This window comes from Trichosurus vulpecula, chromosome 8 (genome assembly GCF_011100635.1).
Source record: "Trichosurus vulpecula isolate mTriVul1 chromosome 8, mTriVul1.pri, whole genome shotgun sequence".
In the NCBI taxonomy this organism is placed as follows: domain Eukaryota; kingdom Metazoa; phylum Chordata; class Mammalia; order Diprotodontia; family Phalangeridae; genus Trichosurus; species Trichosurus vulpecula.
The window spans coordinates 75,800,540-75,821,551 of NC_050580.1; the positions used below are offsets into that span (position 1 = coordinate 75,800,540).

At 42.4% G+C, this 21,012-nt stretch overlaps 1 protein-coding gene across 1 annotated transcript in view; it reads right to left on the minus strand.

Annotated features, from left to right (window-relative positions):
* Positions 1-7,830: 7,830 nt before the first annotated feature.
* Positions 7,831-21,012, minus strand: part of CNNM1 (cyclin and CBS domain divalent metal cation transport mediator 1) — a 66,933-nt gene continuing 53,751 nt past the window's right edge. Inside the window, exons 11-14 of the mRNA XM_036736530.1 lie at positions 12,498-12,685; positions 12,204-12,349; positions 9,864-9,986; positions 7,831-8,448 (exon numbers count right to left, since the gene is read on the minus strand). Coding sequence (XP_036592425.1) covers positions 8,369-8,448; positions 9,864-9,986; positions 12,204-12,349; positions 12,498-12,685 — 537 coding nt within the window. The 3' untranslated portion in view covers positions 7,831-8,368. The remainder of the gene's footprint in view (positions 8,449-9,863; positions 9,987-12,203; positions 12,350-12,497; positions 12,686-21,012) is intronic.

The following is a 21,012-nucleotide window of genomic DNA, read 5'->3' on the forward strand; positions in this document are numbered from 1 at the left end:
CTTGAATGAAATAAAAATTTACTATGTCTTTAGCAGTGGCCTGATGTACTAATCAGTCCCAGTAACCCTATCTAAAAAGAAAATGAAGTTATTTGATATGACTTGTTTTGAATAAACCTATGCTGGCTCCCAGTGATCATCACTTTCTTTTCTGTGTGTACATATCCTTTTTTAATAACAATAATCTGGAGAGTTTGCTACCATCTAGAATTGGCATCAGGCATACTTATCTGTAGTTTGTCTCCATTTTTTGTCCTGTTTTGAAAAGCAGCAACACTTGCTTTCTCCAGTCTTCTAGTATTTCTTCGATCCTTCATGATTTCTCATGGTACTGTGGTTACAACCAGCTGCAAGTTCTTTGAGTATTCAGATTTAATATTTCTGGGTCTAGAAGTTTGAATTCCAAATATTGTAAGATAGCCAGGTGATTTAGCCACTATCCAGTCACCTTTCTCAGCCTTTAGTTTTGATTTTTAGGGTTTTTCCCCCTACTTTTCCAGATTAAAGAGTGTTTTCATTGCTAAAGAAAATGGAAGGAAAATAGTAATTACATAATTCTGCCCTCCTTCCATTTGAGAATGCTACATGGACTTCCTCCAAATAGCCAATCCTTGCTCCTGTGTCTCCTCTTTTATTGTCTATAGCATCTCTAAAAGTTCAGACTTGGCTCATTGGTGCTTGAGCTTAGAGATTACTTACATCATCTTCAGGGGTTCATGCTACTCTTTTGCATTGGTCTTAGGCTATAAGCCCCTCTTTCCATTTCTTAAGAGTGCCTTTTCAAAAATCTGAGCTCACAAGAAAACTTTCCATGTAGCTATATTAGTTTATTTAGATTTTTCTTTTTTTCTTTTTTCATATTAGGATTATCCACAATTGCATTTAGAGTTTTTTTTTTTCCTGAGCCCACCTATCCCTTTTAGAGGCAGCTAGGTAGTGCAGTGGATAGAATGCTGGACTTATATTCTGGAAGACCTGTGTTCAAATTCTGCCTTAGACACTAGCCATGTAGGTAATTCACTTAACCGCTGAGCCTCAATTTCCTCATCTCTAAAATGGGGATGATAATGCTTACCTCACAGGGTTGTTGTAAAGGCTAAACATGATACCATGTAAATTACTTTGCAAATCTTATATGTGCTGTATAAATGCTAACTATTATTTTAAGCAGAATTCCCTTTTAGAGACATTGGCCATGAGATCAATTTCTATGAATTGTTTGCCACCAGCTTTTCTAAGCTGAGAGTACACACCTGGCTACACCCAGTATTCTCTTCCTTCACAGTTATGAATTCCAAGGAGATCTAGTCACTTTATCTTAGAAATCCCATAACTTTCATGACACCAACCTTAATGGTCTGAATTTTAGAGTTCATTTCTCCTAACCACCTGTTGATGGACATCTAATTTGGCTTGCACCTACATTCTGTACTTGAAGTTCTTCTGACTTGGTCAGAATTGCCAGAGCTTCATGGTCCGTTGGCCCAAACTTCAAGGCACCTTTGCCCCTGACAAAGTATTGGGATAGGCTTTAAGTGGTTTCTCCTTCCAGTGTCTTATGGAGTACACTTTTTGTTCTCATAGAATCTGGTTTTGTAATCTGCCAGATAAGATCTTCCCATTCTTCATGTTTACCATGTTTGCACATGTCACAAAGCTAAGAAGGATAGCTAATGTGCTGAATTTCAGAATCAGGATCCAGTCAGATCTCAGCAGGCAAGATCACTGGTCCTTATCTTTAAAAGATTACATTTAATAAATATAAAGTCTTTTAGCTTTTTTTTTTTCAAAAACATTTTCACAGGCTCAAGATAGAGAAGTTATGTCTCGATTGTAGTTTGGTCAAAAAAGATCTGGAGGTTTTAGTGTCCTTGCAAGGTCAATATGACTCTAGAGCATGACAGGGCCACCAAAAAAACTAATGCAGTCTTAGGCTACATTTAGAAAGCATAGTGTACCAGGACTAAGGGGGAGCAATAGTCCTGCTGTATTCTACCTTGGCCAGACTACGTCTAGACTACTGGGTTCCATTTGGGGCATCATGTTTTTGGTTAGACACTGATAAGCTGGAGAGAGTCTAGAGGAAGGCAACCAAGGTAGTGAAGGTCCTCAAGAAAATGCCACAGAAGGATTGGTAGAAAATTGGATACTCTCTGGGTTTTCATGACACTCCTCCCTCCTGGTTCTACCTGTCTATTCCTTCTCGGTCTCCTTTGCTGAGTCATCCATATCATGTCCCCACATATGGGTGTTCCCTAGGGTTCTCTGGCCAGGACTCTTCTACTCCTATATACTCCCACGGGTTTAACTATCACCTCTCTGAAGATGACTCAAATCTACATGTTCAGCTCCAATTCCTGCTAAGCTTCAGTACTGAGTAATCATTTGCCTATTGGACATTTCAAAATGGATGCCTTAGTGACATCTCAAATTCAACACATCCAAAACTGAACTTGTTTTCCCCACTCCCACCCCCAATCCTTGCTTCTTTTAAACTTCCCATCTTCTGGCAAAGGCACCACCATCCATTCTCCTAGGTTTGTAACCTTGACTCCACATTCTTCCAAATCCCAACACATCGAAACAGTTTCCAAATATTGCCATTTCTACCTCCACAATTTCTTGCATCCAACTCTTTGTCTATACTCACACAAATAATGCTTTAGTTTGGCTGTCATCATCTCTCAACTAGATTATTACAACAGCTTCCTCAATGGTCTCACTGCCTCAACTGTTGTACCAGTCTAGTCCATCCCAAACACTGCTGCCAAAATGATCCTCCTTAAGCACAGATCTAACCATGTGAACACCCCCCCCCACTCACTCAACAATAGTGACTTCCCATTGCATGTAGGATAAAATAGAAACCCCTCTTTTTAGCTTAGAAGCCAACTTACCCAACCTGTTTTTCACCCTTGTTGGACAATATCCCCCTTCCCATAATCTACAGTTTGGCCAAATTGGCCTTCTCTGTTCCTCAGACAGAACACCCCCTCTTCTGTCTTTGTACTTTAGCACTGGTTGTCTTACATGCCTGGAAAGTTCGACCTCGTTATCTGAGAGTCCTTCTCTTCCTTTAAGACACAGCTCAGGCAAAAAGGCATGAAGCCCTTCCTGATCCCTCCAACTGCTAATGCTCTCCACCCAAACTACTTGTATTCGAACTCTTTGTATTTATTTATTTATTTGTGTATGTGTGTATACATATATATATACACACACATAAATATGTCACATGTCATGTATGTATGTATGTGTGTGTTTCTCTCCCCTATTATAATATAAGCTCCCTGGGAGTAGGGAATGTTTCATTCCTCATATTTGTATCCCCAATGCCTAGCACAGTGCCCATTGTAGATGCTTAATAAATGCTTGTTGATGGATTGAACAAAATTTGTAGTAGAAAAGTCTTACTTGATAGGGCTTGAAAGGGCCCATGATAGCTATTTTCAAGACTTTTAAATTTTGCCCTGTGGGAGAAGGATTAAGTTTCTTCTGTTTGCCCAGAGTTCACCACTAGGAGTAATGAGTAGACATACAGCAAGGCAGGCATAGGCTTGTGGGAAACCAATTTCTATCCATTAGAGTCATCTAAGAATGGTACAGCTTACCTTTGAACATTTGAAGGCTGGATGGCCTCCTGCTCGATATGTTTTAGAGGGGTTCTTGTTCAGATATGAATTGGAAAATGTTTAGGCCTCTGAAGTCCCTTCTAATGTGGAAATCCCAATTCTGTCTGTTCTATTATTTTTATCTAATATATAAAGTATGTTCCAAGAAACCAAATTCTGTTCTTTTTCACTACATAGCCAGCACTTCCCTTCCCATATGCTTCCTCTTCCAAGGTCATGACCATCTGCTGGAAGAAAAGCTCATACCACCTGGATCTCCAAGTGCTTTTTCCTCCAGAACTTCTCATTTGCTCATTCTAGGTTCTTTCCTTACCAAGTGGTGGTCACTGTGCTTGATGAATTTGGTTCTCAGCCCCATCTTGGGTAATGGCTCCAGAAAGACAGCACATTTCCTAATAGCAATATCAAGTCTAGATTTGACTACCTCTGTGCACTCAGTGGGGTCACCATGAGATTGCTGGGGAATTTCTCAACCCAGAAGGTCTAAGGCCCTCTTGGGAAATAATTATTCCCACCTTGGTCCATTCGGGTGGAGGTCAATCAATCAAAAGGCAAAACTAAAAGAGAAGAAAATGGGTTTTAATAGTGTAATCAGCTGGTGGATTGTTGCCAGGTGGATGGTAATGACTCCAAGCCAAGAAAGAATGCTCACAGATATAGGCTGTTACACAGCTCTGGGGTGATGTTACCCAGGAAAATGAAAAGTTTAAATTGGCCTATGAGGTGGTAAAATTCTGTTACTTTATTTGGGAGGTCTAGTAATAGGGATAGGATATCAAGTGATTTGGGGGACAATATGTTAACCTTGGTGTTACAACATTAGTTAACCCTGGGGCCTTCAGGAATTCCCAAAGATCAGATCTGTTCCAGTGGGGGTATTTTCTCTGTAGTTAATCTCATCAGAATATCTTGGTAGGTCAGGAAATAGCAGATAGTAGATAGTATCTCTAAGATAGTAGAGATCTCCGTCAGGATAGAAATCCATGGGGCTCATCCTGTGCTTGCCAGTCACACAGTTCCATCTCTTTGATCCCCAAGGTTCCTTTTCTTCTTGAGAGATGTTTTCCCCAAACTCCTAATATCCAGGCTCATCTACTTCTGCAAAGTATCCTATCTTCCTCTTGAGGTTGGTTGCAAGATTCCTTAGGTTTGCTAGTCACTGTGTATCTTGAGTTAGTGTCTTACAAAGTAGATGCTGCTACTGTTGCTGCTTTAGCAGGACCAGGATCATTCCCCATGTAGACGAACCTCATCCCTAACAGCTCTAGGGGATGGTCCTTTTATTTCTCTGCTGTGTCCCATCTCCCTACTTTTAACAATGGTTTGGATTTCCCTCTGTTCCCTTGTAATCCTTTTCTTTCTGGATTGCTTTTTGTATGCTGAGAAGCCCTGGTATCTACTAATAAATTAGCGGGTTAAGAATTAGTTTTCACTCTTTCACCTCACTGGAGACCATCTCAGGAAGGAAGAAGAAAGATAAGTGTAGCCCTTACCTTACAGGGTACTTGAGCACCTCTTCAAGCATCTTTTGTGACTCTTCCACTCAGTTGGGGCCCTTGGGAATCCTCTTTTAGTTGGATCGGTCAGATCAAGTTCTCCCCTTCCTCCTCAAACTTTCCTCCTCTTCCCTCCCCTCCTCTTCCTCTCCTTCACCCCTCCCTTTCTCTCCTCTCCCATTCCTTCCCCCTTCCCCCATTCTTGTCCTGTCCTTCTTTCCTCCCCTTTCCTCCCTTCTTCGTAGGAAGAGTATTAGCAATTAGGACAATTAGCAGGTGTTAAACCTCACCCAACAATGGCAAACAGAGCAGACAAAGACTCCACCCAGCCTTAATTAAAGAGGTAGATGGATCCATTCTATCACTCTCAGGTGTCCTCGCTAGAAATGGAGTTAGAGTAGCTGTGTGTGCTCCCTACTGGTAGCTTAAGATTCAAAGTCATTTAAAAATAATATATAGGAACTTGATGGAACCTGAATTATTCTAGGATGGTCAGAGTATGGATTTGCTTTAGGAAAGCACTACTCTGAGAATTTCAGGCATAATCCCTTTGTGGGATATTGGAAATATACAAATTACTTTGTCGTTTGGGAATTTTGTTTAAACATACACACAAGACAAAAAAACGGACATTCCCAGTCTTTCTGTATATTGCAGTCATGGACTCTTCCCACCAGTGTGGCCTCCTCTTAAGGTTGCGTAGTTTAGAGGGAAGAATAATCAGTCACAATCCAGGGAAGGCATTTCCATTTTATTTAAAAACTATTTACAATTTATTTGATGCTTCATAAATACTTTGTCTAAAATCTTCACACAGAGTACTTTAACCTGAAGAAAAATGAACTATTGGCTGGGGAGTTGGGGGTGAGGAATGAAGTCAGGGGAGGGGATTGATGACAGACTCTCCCTCTGATCTCTTCAATGGAATAAAAGTGTAGCCAAGAGCTGGGACCCAAGGCCTGATCGGGGAAGGGAAGGAGGGAGTGAGGAGCCAACTGAATGGTGTGTGAAGGGAAGAATTTGTGGCCTAGATCTAGGTCCCTCTGGCCCATGCATGGAAGGTAAGAAAAATGGGTAAATAGCTGCTCTGACTCAAACCACCTGACAGACCTAAACAAGGTCTTCTAGTCCTGGCCAGTAGCACTGAAAGCCCTGGGGTAATTATTAGACACTACATATATTCTTAAGAGGCAAGAGGGTTTATGTGAGGTCATGCACCACTGGGCTGCTGGCCACGCTTGGAAGGAAGAGGTCAATACCACACTGTGTAGGGCCATAGCTCACACATTGAGGCTCCTACCTCTCCTTCACCTCACTTAGAGGTGAGTCTTTCAGGACACCTATTCCACTGGGAAACTGGTCCTAGTTTCCGGGAAGAGAGAGGGATGAGTCTGGCAATGAGCAGGCTTGTAACTTCTCTGGCTTTTCCCAAGAGTCTCTAACAGTCTCCAATAGCCTGGCTTTATTCATGGGCAAAGTGGGTGGTTGTTTTTGTGGTGCAATTTAAGGAATGTTGAGATGGACATCCCACTGACCCCCCAATGCCCTTTCCCAAACTGTCCCTCAAAGCTGATGAAATCCTTTCCTTCATTTTGCCCCCTGGTTTCTGAGGTCTATCAGTAACATATTCATTTGGGTGAACTAGCACTCTTTAAAAATGCAAATACCCAGGGATAGTTATAAGCACTTTACATTTTAGTAGGAACTAAGTAAATCTGATTGGTGTCCTCTTAGCACTCAGCTGATTTCATCTCTGATGGATGAGAAGTTGTGAGTGGATGGGTGGTGTGTGGGAAAAGAAGTAAGGAGAGGTAATTCTGGAAAATGGGGCACTTGGGGAGGGCTAGTGTTGGTGAAGCACTTTAGGAGGGGATAAGCTCGGGGCACCTTGAGGGCACCAGTCCTCTAGGGCAACAATTAGGAAGGAGATGGGCCAGAACAGAAGAAAGGGACCAAAGATAAAAGAGCTCTTTGTAGGCACACTTATTTCTAACCTGGGATGCCAGGGCATACCAAGATATACTCTTAGCACCGCCATATGGCTATTTCTGAAAACTGCCCTTCCTCAGTATCCCTTGAGAAAGAGCAGAAAATGAGTGAGGCTGCTAAGCTGGCCAGCCAGTCTAGCAGTGGGAAGAGGAGGAGGAGGAGGAGGAGGGAAAGAAAAGGGAGGAGAGTGTGAGAAGTGATTCTCCCAACATTCCTGGGGATGCACGCTGCAGTTCCTTGAGAAGGAAACATACCTATAGGTCACTCTCTTTGACTGACCTGGCACTCTTTGGTTTCTCAAATAGCAAAACTCATTCCCGTAACTGTTTACAAGTTTCTTGCTACTTTCCTTAAAGGCTGAAAATTCATCTCTTGGCTTCCTTTGGCTGATCCACATAAGCTTGTCTTCTAGCACAGACCTACAAACTGGTGATTGCTGGGTGCTGCACAAGGCATATAGAAGGTGTGGCCCAGCTCCAGCCCTCTATTCCTTGGAGAGAATAGTTATTCAAGGATCTTTCTCTACCATGCCCCAAGCCAGCTTGGATACCTGCATGCCTCTGCCACCAGAATCCATTGTGAGCAGGAAATGGACCGCTGGAATAGGTTTTAAGTGCTTGAAGACAATATTGAAATATATAAATATAAATATATATGTACATATACATACATATATGTATATATGTGTGTATATGTGTACACGTATATATTTTATATGTATATATAAAATTTATTCAAACAATGCTTTGAAACCTCTTCTTCTACTTCCTCTCCTGGGCCAATTCTCTCATCTGCCTCTCCATCCTCTGGCCCACCCGGAGCTGAGTCATGTGTAGATGTTTCAATTGGGTCAACAATGGCTTTCTTTCCTAGAGAAAGGGCCAATGAAGTGAAAACAGATGGCCTAACCCAGCACCAGGGGATCCCAAAAATCCACCAGGGAAGAGATGGGTCTCAAAGGGAGTGCTGGTAAGCTGTGGTCACTTCTTTACCGCACGGTGTCAGAACCATTTCCATAATGTTCCATTCAAGGCACTGGTTTCCTTTACAACATCAGCAAGGCTCTGAGCCAGAATGGAGGTGAGAAGAAATATTTGCTGAAATTGACAGCTAGGAAACATGAAGAAAAAAAACATGGCGCCTTATTGCCTTTGGCAGGTCTCTGGGGGTGGAGAAGATGATAGAAGGATGGTTTTTCCCAAAGCATGTGGAAATCCATCCACCCACCTATTGTTCAAGTATCACTTCCTGTCATGTGATTAGAGGTGTTAAATTAGAATTCTCCTCAGGGGTTCTCTCCCCATCCGTCGACCTCTTCCTTTTCCCAACACCTGAAAAGACATTACAAGATTCAGGATCCATTTGTGAAGCATTTCAAAACCTCATATTATTTTTAAAGAACCCATATTTACTACGGTACATTCCACTTCCCTCAAAAGATAAACAAAAGAAGTAAAAATGTGGCAGGTTGGACTAGAGTGAAATAATCCCAATGTGGGGTGGGGGGGGCAGAAGTTAAATCCCAGTTCCTCGAAATAAGGAAGCAATCCTCACATTTGCCATTCTAAGCATTTTGGATGGGAGTGGAGGGTTTCATCTTAGAATTAAGAAGGTGCTTCTTATCTGAAGAAGATGACAAAGTGAAATGACCCATGGTTCAAGAAATGGCAGCTACTGCTCATTGAAATGAAATTTCATGAGGGAACTTAGAGCCCATGGAGTACCTTGTAATAACTACTTCCCTCCCAATTAGACTGTAACTGTAGGACTGTAAGCTCCTTGTGGGCAGGGATCCTTTGCCTTTCTGTACCCGCTGAGGTTAGCACAGTGCCTGGCCCCTAGGAAGCTTGCTGAGTGACTCTCTCTTGGAGGCTATTCCCCTGTTCTCAGCCTTCACATTCCATGTTGCCCTTTCAGGGTAACTGCTCTAACGCCTCTTGCTAAACCAAGAGTCCCTTGTGTTGGTGGGAGCAGCTGAGACTCATGGCTGGTTGCCAGGAGTCTGCCCAATCAGCAATGCAGATAGGGACAGTGATTGGACCAGAGATTTCAGTGGGAAAGGGAACACTCTCTACCAGTGCTGGTCAGCACATTCTCTGCAACATATAGCATTATGGAATTGCTTGAGTCATCTAGAAGTTATGTGTCTTGCCCAGAGTCACACGGCCAGTGTGTATCAGAGCCAGAACTAGAACCCAGGTCTTCCTGACTCCAAGGCAAACTCTCTCCACTATGTCACACTGTGGGAATAATAAAGAAAGATTCCTGAGGAAACAAGTAAGTGCTCTACTAAAAAAAAAACCAATTTGGGTCACGGGTAACTCGCTTTCTACACTTGACAGAGTGCTGGATTTGAAGTCAGAGGGGGACCTGGGTTCAAATCTGATCTCTGCCACTTAGGACCTGTATGATCTTGGGCAAATTACTTACCCTCTCTGAACCTCAATATCTGTATCTATAAAATGGAGTGACTGGACTAGACGACTGTTTTTGGACTGTATTTAACCTTGGCTTTTACTCTACATTGATTTTAGTTTGCTTGGCAAATTGGCTAATGAATTCTGGGTTCTTGAATGGGATACTTCCCCAATGAGCAGTAATAGTCCTAAACCCACTGGTGAAATTAACAATCCCAGTTCTGGCTCCTTCAAAGTCATTCAATGACTATCTTGGAGACAGATGCTACTGTGTACCTCCTGGGCTTTCCCCACCATGAGACTTTCTGACTGGGTATGAATCTACTCACTTAAAGTTCTCAGCAACTTCTTGCCCAGTGTCTCCTCAAAGTCACTGCTGGAGGGGCTGGTCACACTCCCCAGGTTGGGGTCCTCTGAATCCAAGATGAGATTACAACATTCACTGTCTGTTTCTAAGAAATGAGGAGGGAGAAGGAAAAATGGGAAATAACTTTAGGATTATAGATTTAGTGCTGGAAGCAGTCAATCTTAGAGGGCACCTAGTACAACCCCCCTCTCTTTACAGATGGGAAACAGGCCTAGAGGAATGAAGTGGTTAAGGACATGTAGTTAGTAAATAGCAAGGATGAGATTTGAAACCAGGTCCTTTGATTCTAAGTATGCCATGTTTTCCACTGTACTACACTGATTCTCTTTCCCTCCAAACCCACTCTACTTTGGGAACCAAACAAAATTACCTGTCTCTCTTCTGGTCTTAGCAAGGTAGATACTTACTATCTAGAAAAAACATATCTCAGGGCTAACCTTAAAATATAAAGGACCCCATGCTATGGATTGGAGTCATTTTCAAAATGTGAAGAGGATGAAAACAGGCTGAATCCTAGAATCTGAGGCAGTGGGGTTAGGAGTCCCAATAACAATGAGGCAGATTTGGGGGGCACCCACCCCTGGAGAGATTGGCACAATACTCATCACATGAAATATGGGAAAACGACTGGCCAGGGTGAAGGGAAAAAGGTCACCTGTTATAAATCTACAGGGTTGACTTGTGGGTTGGGTTGAATTATTCTGACGGAGAAAACTTTTGCTGGTTCTTTCCCATCCTCTCAAAGATTTTAACATCAATGAAAGCAGGATCTTGTTAGATTTTCTATCTCCCCAGGGCAAAGCAATAGTCTGTAGACAGTATGAGCCTGATAAATGTTTACAGAATGGGTGGTTAGCTAGGTGATTATGCAGCAGCAACATGAGTGTAATACCAAACCCTGCCATTAAATCAGGAGATCGCCTGTTTCACTGAGACGGAACCCGGGACTGGAAGAATGAAACAAAGAATTCTATCTAAGAGTCCAGCTGGGAGACTTCTGTATGGGGGTCCATAAGGCCCTTTCAGGGGGTCCACGAGGTAGAAATAGTTTGTAATAGTACTACAATGTCTTACTGTCCAGTATGGTAAATATAAATAGCTGTACCACACATAAACAAAAACTCTCAATTAAGAGAATAAAGGGGTCCTGAGACCTAAAAGCTTGGGAACCACGATTCTAGGTGGATACGCCACCTCACTTAGAAGGGAGAGATTAAGGTTGGGATTGGATAATTCTAGCTAAGGATTGAAGCTGAGGAACCTCTCACTTGAATTATTTTATAAACTATTATACTTACCTCTTCCTGAAATATTATTTCTGAATATATGTACATGCATACATAGACTTGTACACATGCACGTGTATATTTATATAATGCAGTATAATACATATGTGGACATATGCATATACATATATACACACCTATATATTGTTTTCCCTTCTAAATAAGCTGCAATTTTGTAGTCTGGATCTGTATGAGGGGGTAGAATATCAAGGAGGAGGGGGAAGCAGGGCTAGATATGGTGGTGGTGTTGACATCATTGATCCCAAAGTGGTTCAGGGGCAAGGCAGATCCAGGAGGCCTAGTGTCCCGGATTAGGGTTCTGTGATCATGGATATTCAGAAAGCAGAGGTGAAAGATCTATGAGTACAAGTCCCTTGGGTTCATTGCAGTCAGAGAAGCTAGTGCCTGGGAAGTTCCTTCTGGGTGGAGTTGACAAAGTAGCCATGCCACAGCACCACTAAGAGCCTGAAGAAGGTCCAGGGCTTGGCAGGTCAGGATAATGATTAAAGCACCTACAGAATGAAGGGAAATGAACTTCACACCTGGGCATAAGAATTAAGTCAAATCCCAATGCTCCCTTCACTGGGCCTCACTGGCCACTCTCCTACTAATGGGTGATCACTTCCATATTCCTTTTGTAGTAGAAAGGCAGCATAGATTGGATAGAATGCTGGACTTGGGAGTCAGGAAGACCTGAATTCAAAACCTGCCCCTGGCACAAGCTAACTGTGTGACCTTAGGCAAGTCACTTAGCTTCTCTTGCCCTCAGTTTCTCCATCTTCAAAATGGAAATGGACACAGCACCTCCCTCACAGGGTTGTTGTGAGGATCAGATGAGGCAGCATGCTTAAGTAAACAGGAAACCTTAAAACACTATATGAAATGTTAGTTATTATTACTGTGACCTGAGAAAGTCATTTTGTCAGAGCCTTGGTTTTCTCCCCTGTAAAATAGGATAGAATATGGTACATTAGACAATCTCTTCTAAAATCCTATGAAGTGAAGCCCCATCTGACCTGGTCTGGTTGGAAGAGCAGTGGCCGGGAGCACAAACTGAGGGCTTCTGTTCTCCTCCTTGGCATTCAGTTCCTCCTGTACAAAGGAGATCTCTTCCATCTTCAGATACACTGCTTCACTAGGGCTCTTCAAACAATCTGTCCGGCTGCCTGTAGAAGACACCAAAGTACTGTATTGATCTGGAGTGCTCCAGAGGCCCTGCTTGAGGCCCAGGATGGCAGAGAGACTGGAGGCTCCTAATTCCTCAGCTCCTAATTCCTATGGATGCTGCCCCCGTGACCTGCCCCATTAACTTACACTGAAGACTGTTCCTGTCATTGAGAAGAGTGTTGGCAGGGTCATCCTTAGGGGTCTGTGGGGTTCCCCGAGAAGTTGGTGCCTTGGTGGAATCTCCATCGGCAAAGGCCTCCATGTCTGGAGACTGAGGGGAGCTGTCCATGTGGCAAGCGGTAAGTGCATTCTGATACTGTTGTCGAGTGATCTAAGAGAAATCAGAGAGAGGGACAGACAGTTCAGGATGGGCTAATCAGACCTCAATCTGTGGAGCCCATCACTGGTGTAAGCAACCATCTTATCCTAGACCAAGAGGCAGCACCATTTGGAATATCTACCACCTGGACCCGCACGATAGGACGAGGGACACCCAGAAGAGCAGAGACACCATGTTTAAAAATATCTCTTCAACTGGTGACAAATTCTTCCTGAGCTAGTAGCAAAATCTAAAGCAAGCCTTAAAATACACATATATTTTCTGAGCCTGGTAACTCAATGCTGATATCAACCTTTCATACTTTCATGCTACTTAACTGACGAGCACTAGAGGAAGACAAGGTGTTAAGGTAATAAGACAAAGTCTAAAAAGAAGGAAAAGGATCCTGAGAGCTGGCTTCAAGGGACTCTCTCTGGAGGAGGGATTAGATTTTTCTGTTTGGCCACAGAAGGCCAAGCCAGGAGGAACAGGTGGCCATTGCCAATAGATAAATTTAGATTTTATAAAGGAAAGCTTGCTAACAATTAGGACCATCAAAGAGTGGAACATCTTCCCTTGGGAAATAGCAGGATTCTCCCTCACTAGAGGTCTTCAGGCAAAGGCCAGATGACCACTTGTCAGCCATGTTGTATGATTATACAACATATCAATCAATCAATGCTGATCGATGGATAAATGTCATATAACTGTTCAAGTCTATGGGTTGGACTAGTTGGCTTCCGAAGTCCTTTCTAGCTCTGAGATTGTGTAATAAGCAATGTTTTTGATAAGTAAATTATAATAGAAGAGAAAAGTTAATGGGGCAGAGGGAGTCCTAAGCATAAGCCGATCTTCCCCACCAGTGACCCCATCTGGGAAGCTGGAGCTGCAATGAGGTGGGGGGCAGGAGAGGGATATGCTTTGGCAGGCAAGGTGCAATATAATAACAACTAGCATTTCTATTGGGCTTTGAGGTTTACAAAGCATTTTAAAAAGATTATCTCATTTTATCTTCAAAACAACTTAGGAAGGTAGGTGCTATTACTACCCTCATTTTACAGATGAGGGCACTGAGGGACTTGCTTAGGGTCACACGGCTAGTAAATCTTTGAACTCAGATTTGAACTCAGGAGATCCTGACTCCAAGTCCAGTGTTCTAGCCATGGAGCCATCTAGATGCCGGCCTAGGTGAATGAATAATATGCCATAACAATGAAGACTATGCAGGACGTATGGTCTCTAGAGGGGAAGTTGGCCGAACGGAGGAGAGAAAGATGCAGAATACAAACTTCCTCTACTTCACAATTCTGTCAAGGGCTATGCTCTATGAGACTAAACATTTCATAGAAATTTGCTCAAGATACAGCCAGGGCTCTGGCCTTTAAAACTCTCTCTTGGAGTAGCAATCTGAGAAATCCTAGTCTACGATGGTTGCATAGAGACAACTTTAGGGTTGATGCAAGGAACCACTTCCTAACAAGTAGAGATATCCAAGTGTGGAAAGGGATGCCTCAGGGAACATGGGAATTCTCTCAATGGGGATCTTTTAAACAAAGGCTGGAAACCTTTTTCAGGAATAGGTTGGAATAGATGGCTACTGAGTCCCTTTTAGCTCTGAGATTCTATGATTCTAATCTTTTGTTTAAGTCACCACTTCACCATAAAGCACCCAGGCCCCACCTAGTCTGTGGCATATGTCATCCTCACCACACCCCTGGCAACAGCCTTGTTGTGGGAAATCATTTTGGTCTCTCTCTGGATCATAAAAAAAAAAAAACAAAACCTCAGAGACACAGAGAAATGCCAGGGCTGGAAGCAACCTTTAATGATCGAACCTAGTTAAACTCTTCTAATTTTTACAGATAAGGAAACTGAGGCTCCTTGGGGGAAAGCAGCTTGATCAAATAGCCAGTTGTGGCACAATTGGGAGTTGAAACCGACATGGCCCCCTTCAGGCTATCATCTCATAGCTACAGAACTCTAAAGTAACACATATTTACACAGAGTTTTACAATTAAAAATGTAATACAGGGAAAACTAGGAACCCCTGAGAAACCCCTAGCTACTGACAAATATCCCCAGAAAGAATGGACTCAGATATCTTTGGCATTTAGCAAACCCCCTGGGACTCCATGACTCCACCAAGGAATGTTAATAGATAGGACTATCCCACTGAAGGATAACCTGGCAGACCCTTTCTAGCAGATATCCCTGGGGCTCCGTGACTCCACCAAGGAATGTATATGAGATTATCCCACTAGTACGATAACCTGACTGAATCTTTTGATCAGCCAGGACCTTTGTTCCTGTTCCCCCCACCCAGTGACCTGGACCTGTAGGTTCCAGGAGATAATTCATCACTGTACCCCCACACGTCCTATATAAGTCAAGCCATCACCCCAACACATGGCCATTGATTTGTGGTTGCAGTACCCCAATGGCCGCCGGCTAATAAATTCTCCACTTAAAACTTATACTCTGTGGTGTGTCTCGCTCGCTTCTGGTACAACAAAAAAGCCCCACCTTTCTTCCTTACAATCACCCTACTAGCAGAAAGAGCACAACAGGGCCCATTTCCCTACAATTGTATCTCCAGCTGCCACTGTGCAAGTATTGGTCTCCTTGTTTTGCAAATGAGAACACTGAGAACCCAAGTCATGTGAGAGCTATGGTTCCAAACCAGGTCTTTTCCAACTCCAAGGGCAGCATTCTTTTTCTATTATGTGCTCTTGTGCTTACAGATTTTTTAAAACTTGGAATTTTCCTTACAACAGATTTTTAACACATATTTTCTTTCTTCCCTTTGCAGTTTTAGGGGGTGCAACTTCTGATATGCCGTATTTCCAGATCCGAATGGAAACAAAAATGAAACAATGCTAGGCACATAGTAGTTGCTTAATAAACGTTTACTGATTAAAGTAATGCTTACATCACAATGCAAATCTTGAGTCATTTTAAAAAGAGACATGGAAGAAGAGTGATCCAAGGCTTTCAGCTGGATGGGGAGCAACTACTAGCACCTGTTACCAATGTGGCACTTCCTTTTTTTTTTTTTGAGGGGGGAGGGCAGGGCAATCAGGGTTAAGTGACTTGCCCAAGGTCACACAGCTAGTAAGTGTGTCAAGTGTCTGAGGCTGAATTTGAACTCAGGTCCTCTTGACTCCAGGGCCGATGCTCTACCTAGCTGCCCCAATGTGGCACTTAGCCAAGACTTTGACTATTACCTGGCACTAATTAGCTGCGTGACTATAGGTAAATAACCTTTCTGAGCCTTAGGGCTTCACGATTCTACTAGATTTCTCTGGGCAAAACTGAAGTCACACTCTTGAAAAGTGGCAAGCATTAGGTCACCCTCTGGGACACCTTTGTGCTCCAGCTCCAAAATTGTCTGGTGCTGGTTCCATGTGAAAGGACTTTCCTGAGTCAGCGGATGACAGAGGCTGGGTTTCAGCTGTTTCAGGAAGTTAGGTGTGGTCTTTCCTAGGAGTCAAATGAAGGATTTTCTGGTTCATCCAAATCTGAGTGGTTTCTTAGTCTCCTGTGAGTCACTGGCTACTTTCCTGCTGTGACCATCTCTGGCTGAGAGCTCTTCATAGGCCAGAGCCCCAGCCTCATCCCTGAGCAAATGTAGGCCCTCTAATTGCACAAGTCCTGGTTAGGGAAAAACTGAGTCACGTTCCTGTTCAACTTAAGTTGGAACAACTGTTTCTAAGAATAAAGTTCAGATATTTGAATGCGCATGACTTTGCTGACCAGCAAAGCTTCAGGGAAGCACAGGGAAAACCTTTCCCTACACCCATGGCTACCTGATTGGGTAGTGACTCCCTAGGCCCAGAACCCTTCCCAAACTCTACAGCCACACAGCATGCCCTTCCCTGATTTCTTCATCTGGGTGCACAGAGCAGCTGCAATTAGGAAACAGTGAAGGATAAGTGGACAGGGGCCAAGGGAGGGGGGCAAGGTACAACTATGATTAGAGCTGAAGGTGCCCCATTAGCCACAGTCACTTCTAGGTTATACACGGGCTGCCAGCTCCGCAGAGCTGAATTCTCTCTCACCACAAGTTTTGCCATTCCTTTCTTTTCTTCTGCTTGTGTTGTATTTGCTCGGACTGAAAGTCTTGAAAAAAGCAGCTAGGTGGCAGAGTGGATACAGGATTCAGGAAGATCTGAGTTCAAATCTGTCCTCAGACATTTACTAGCTGTATGACCCTGGGCTTAACCCTGTTTGCCTCAGTTTCCTCATCTGTAAAATGAGCTGAAGAAAGAAATTGCAAACCATTTCAGTATTTTTGCCGAGAAAACCCCAAATGGGGTCACAGAAAGTCAGACACTACTGAACAGCAACAACAAACTCTTGAGAAAGGAACACACAAGGTGGGAATGCCATTTAATCAATTCAACATGGTTACGGGAAGCCTGATTAGTAATCGGGAAGCATGTTTTATGAGCCAATGAGAGGCAGAATGGGCCATGAAAAGAGCTCAGGATTTGAAATCAGTGAGCCTTAGTTCAAATCCCCACTGTACCATGTGGTACTTTCTGTGTGACTTCAATAAAATGATTTCATTTCTTTGGGCTCAGTTTTCTCACCTGCAAAATGGGAGAGGGGCAGACTTGTTGGCCTCAAAGGTCTCTAGCAGTTCTAAATCTATGCTCCTATGACGTCTTCCTGGGGAAATCAATGCAATGAATCTCCTGGGACCTCACTGACTCCATCTATAAAACAAGAGGCTTGGTCTAGAACTCTAGATAATCTCCAAGGGTCTTTCTAGCTTCCCAAATCTGTTCTTGTAGATAAACCTGTATGCAGAATTTTCACAGCCGGTCATCCCTATGTCCTCTTCTACTGGACTGTTTCAGGTACATCACCTTTACTAGTCCTTTCCCAGTAAAAGCATCCAAGGCTTGGCTCTCCATGCCACCGACGTACCTGGCCACATTAGGTTGCCCTCCATAATCCCACTTAGGTGGCCTTTCTCAATCTCTTTAGGGGAGGTGACTCAAACGAGACTCGGTGCTCCAACTACTGCTTTATAGTGTTGGGGTCACCTTCACCTGGTTGGCACCTCTGGACATCTATAAGACAGAAAAGAAGTCTGGTACACAGGCATTGAACCAAAGCTCATAATCAAAACCTGCTTCCAAAATGGAACCAACTGATTTTTCCACAAGTCAAGCCTTTCCCTGGTGCCTCCCTGAAGTGCATAATTTAAAGTACATTTCCTGACTTCTACATTACCAAACTAAGTATGGTTCAATTTTGGTCTTCGTTCAAAAAATGACGAACTTGTAATTTGGACTAGGTTTACAAACAACCAGGGAGAAAACAGCTAGTTCTGGGCCCTGCTATTTATACAGCTCAAGGATTGGGTTTTTTTCTCTTTCTATTTTATAATGGTAAAACTGAAGTTTAGCAATTAAATCTGAACTACTCTTCCTGTGAGGCCTAGATGTCTAAATTGTCAACGACACATCATGATTAGGGTAGAGTTTTTAGAGGGAGGAGTGGTGTCCCTTTTCATAATACCACAGACGTGGGGGCCACAGGTGATGGGAACACTGGTGGAGGTGGGGGAAGCCTTTGAAAGGTAAAATGCTTGATGAAGAAAACGAAGAAAAAGGGAAGACAGGAATGAAGAATAAGGGGAAGAGAAGGGGGAAAAGGAAAGGAGAGCTGGAAAGGAGAGGGGAGGAGAAGGAAGGAGAGGGGAAGGGAGGGATACAGAAGGGGAGGGAAGGGGGACGAGAGGTCATAAAGGACTTGTATAAAAGACCTAGTTGATGTGTTCAAGGCTGGGACTGACCAATAGATGCGGCTGGCTATACAAGTGGGGTGGGGTAGGGGGACCTTAGAGATTACTGTTGCAAAGTGCCTTTTTTTCCAGAGTTACCCAACCAGGCTTTCCCAACCCAATTTATTTCCAACAAACAGAAACAGTTCCTGCTTCCTTTTCTCTTTCCACAGAAGCAAATGCTAACTAAGCAATCCCTTACAATTTTGTCAGGGGCTACAGGGCTGCTGTTATTTTGCAGCTAATAACAACAGAAGGTCATTTTCAGGAAGTTTAGTTTGATAGCTAGAAAGACCAGAGACTGATCTTAAATCTTTGGAAAAAAAATAATCTTGTTAAGCTTGAATACCTTTCTTATATTGTCTGTTACTATATAACTTTAAGGTTGCAGCTTTCAAGGTGTTTAATCAGTCCTATAATATAATAAATATATTATATATTAACATAATCAAATAGACACATATTATAAATAATAATAAATAGTAAATACATATACCCTGTAATAAAAATAGACCCTGTAATATTAAGTCCCCTTATACTAGGTGGTGATAAAATGATAAGTTCAAGGTCCTGTGGTTTAAACACAACAGTTTTTTATTTGTTTGTTTTCTTTTTTGGCTTGGCAAGCATAGCTTTTGTCCCTTATTTTTATAAATAACATATCTCTTTATCAAAAGACCTAAACAACAGTAACCAATAAGGCAATTAAAGATATAAAGCAGGAGTTGGCAAACTATACATATGTGTGTGTATACATATACACATATGTACATATATATTGTACATAAATACAATAAAACTTTACTTAAAAAAGCAAAAACCATTCTGAGCTCAGAAGTTGTACAAAAAGAGGCTGGGGGTCAGATTTGGTGTTTTCATCATAGTTTGCCGACCTTTGAAAAGTAGAGAAATATCTTTTAAAGTTATGTAACTATCTAAGTGCTCTTTGGTCAATTACTCATTAATCCTTAACTCCAATTAATCATAGCTTAATCTAACGCTATTCTTTGTCCTGGTCAAGGATTAAGTGTTCCTTCTGAACTCCCATAGAATCCTATCTTGCTCCTTCCCGGGCGCCATTGGGACTTGTGGGCAATTGGGTATCAAGAGTCCTTGCAGCTTGTTCTATTAGCAAGTCACAATGGACACTTCAGCTTATGGAATCATTCTGGTGAGCACTCTCTTTCATTCTTTTCTGCTGTCATTATTCACAGGTTACCTCAGAGTCCTCATTCCTCCCTTCTATGGGGCAAAAGAAAGAGAAATGAAGGAGCCACCCAGAGATGGAAGCAATGTTTTGTTTCATTTCTAAGGAAGAACAAAAAGCACAGTCTCCAGCACACAGTAAGTGCTTAATAAATGCTTGTTGACATGACTTAACTAAAACATCCTTTCATCCAATGGTTACTTCCTGTGGTAGCTGCTTGCCAGATAGAACTTGAATCCACCAAAAGTAATATTTTTAGCAATAGCATGAGCTCACAAGCTGCCTTCTTTTGCAAAGTGTTATTATAAATTTTATAATAAAATAGAGCATTTCAAACAAAACATTTAAACAAGGTCTTTGAATGCAGATTTAACTGGCTTCTGCTTTTCTCGAGTTCCTCCACATGTTATACTTTGTCTTAGATTCCTCAGTGGAAGAAAACATTTTAGCTATTCAGCTATGTATTTGTAGTGGAAGGGTGCCCCTAAGATTTGAAGAGGGGACACTGACCTTCATTGTTGGCCTATGACTCAGTAAACATGGATTCTACCAGAGCTCTTCCAATATTTCACTTGTCTTAAGTAAATTTAATAAAGGTAAATTAAGGTGCATACTCTCAGCAAAATCAGTTTATTAACAATGATATACATAACTGTTAACAAAGCAGGTCAGACTGGTTGCTTCAATAAAGCCAGCAACCCCAATGAGAAGGAGGGAACCCTTTTTATTGACACACAAGAAAGAAGGGGTTTTGGTAGTTGTGGAACATTATGATTGGCCATACTAAGAAAGGCGGGCTGGCATGCGGGTGAGGCTAATCATGCCCTTCTCTGACAATTAAGAAATGCTCATCATGGGGCAGCTAGGTGGCGCAGTGAATAGAGCACCAGCCCTGGAGCCTGGAGTCAGGAGTACCTGAGTTCAAATTCGGCCTCAGACACTTGATATGTGTGCTAGCTGTGTGACCTTGGGCAAGTCACTTAACCCCAATTACCCTGCCAAAAAGCAGAAAAAAAAGAAATATTCATCGTTTTTATGAGACCTATCTGCATCTTGTAATCTTTGCTAGGGCATCAAAACTACTTGCTGTCTCTTTAGAAGAGATGCAAACTCCCCTAAACTCACAAGGATTGTCAAGGACAGACAACATATCTTTTAGGGATGATCCCAAGTTAACTTATGGGTATGAGAGATAAAAACTTTTCTTTTAATTATACTTTTAACTAACTCAGAGGGAAAGTTGAATTCCTGAACTTAATTCAAGGATATAGCAATGTGGCTTTAGGCAGATGCAGACTCAATTATAAAATTGATACATCGTAAAATCAGTTATATTGT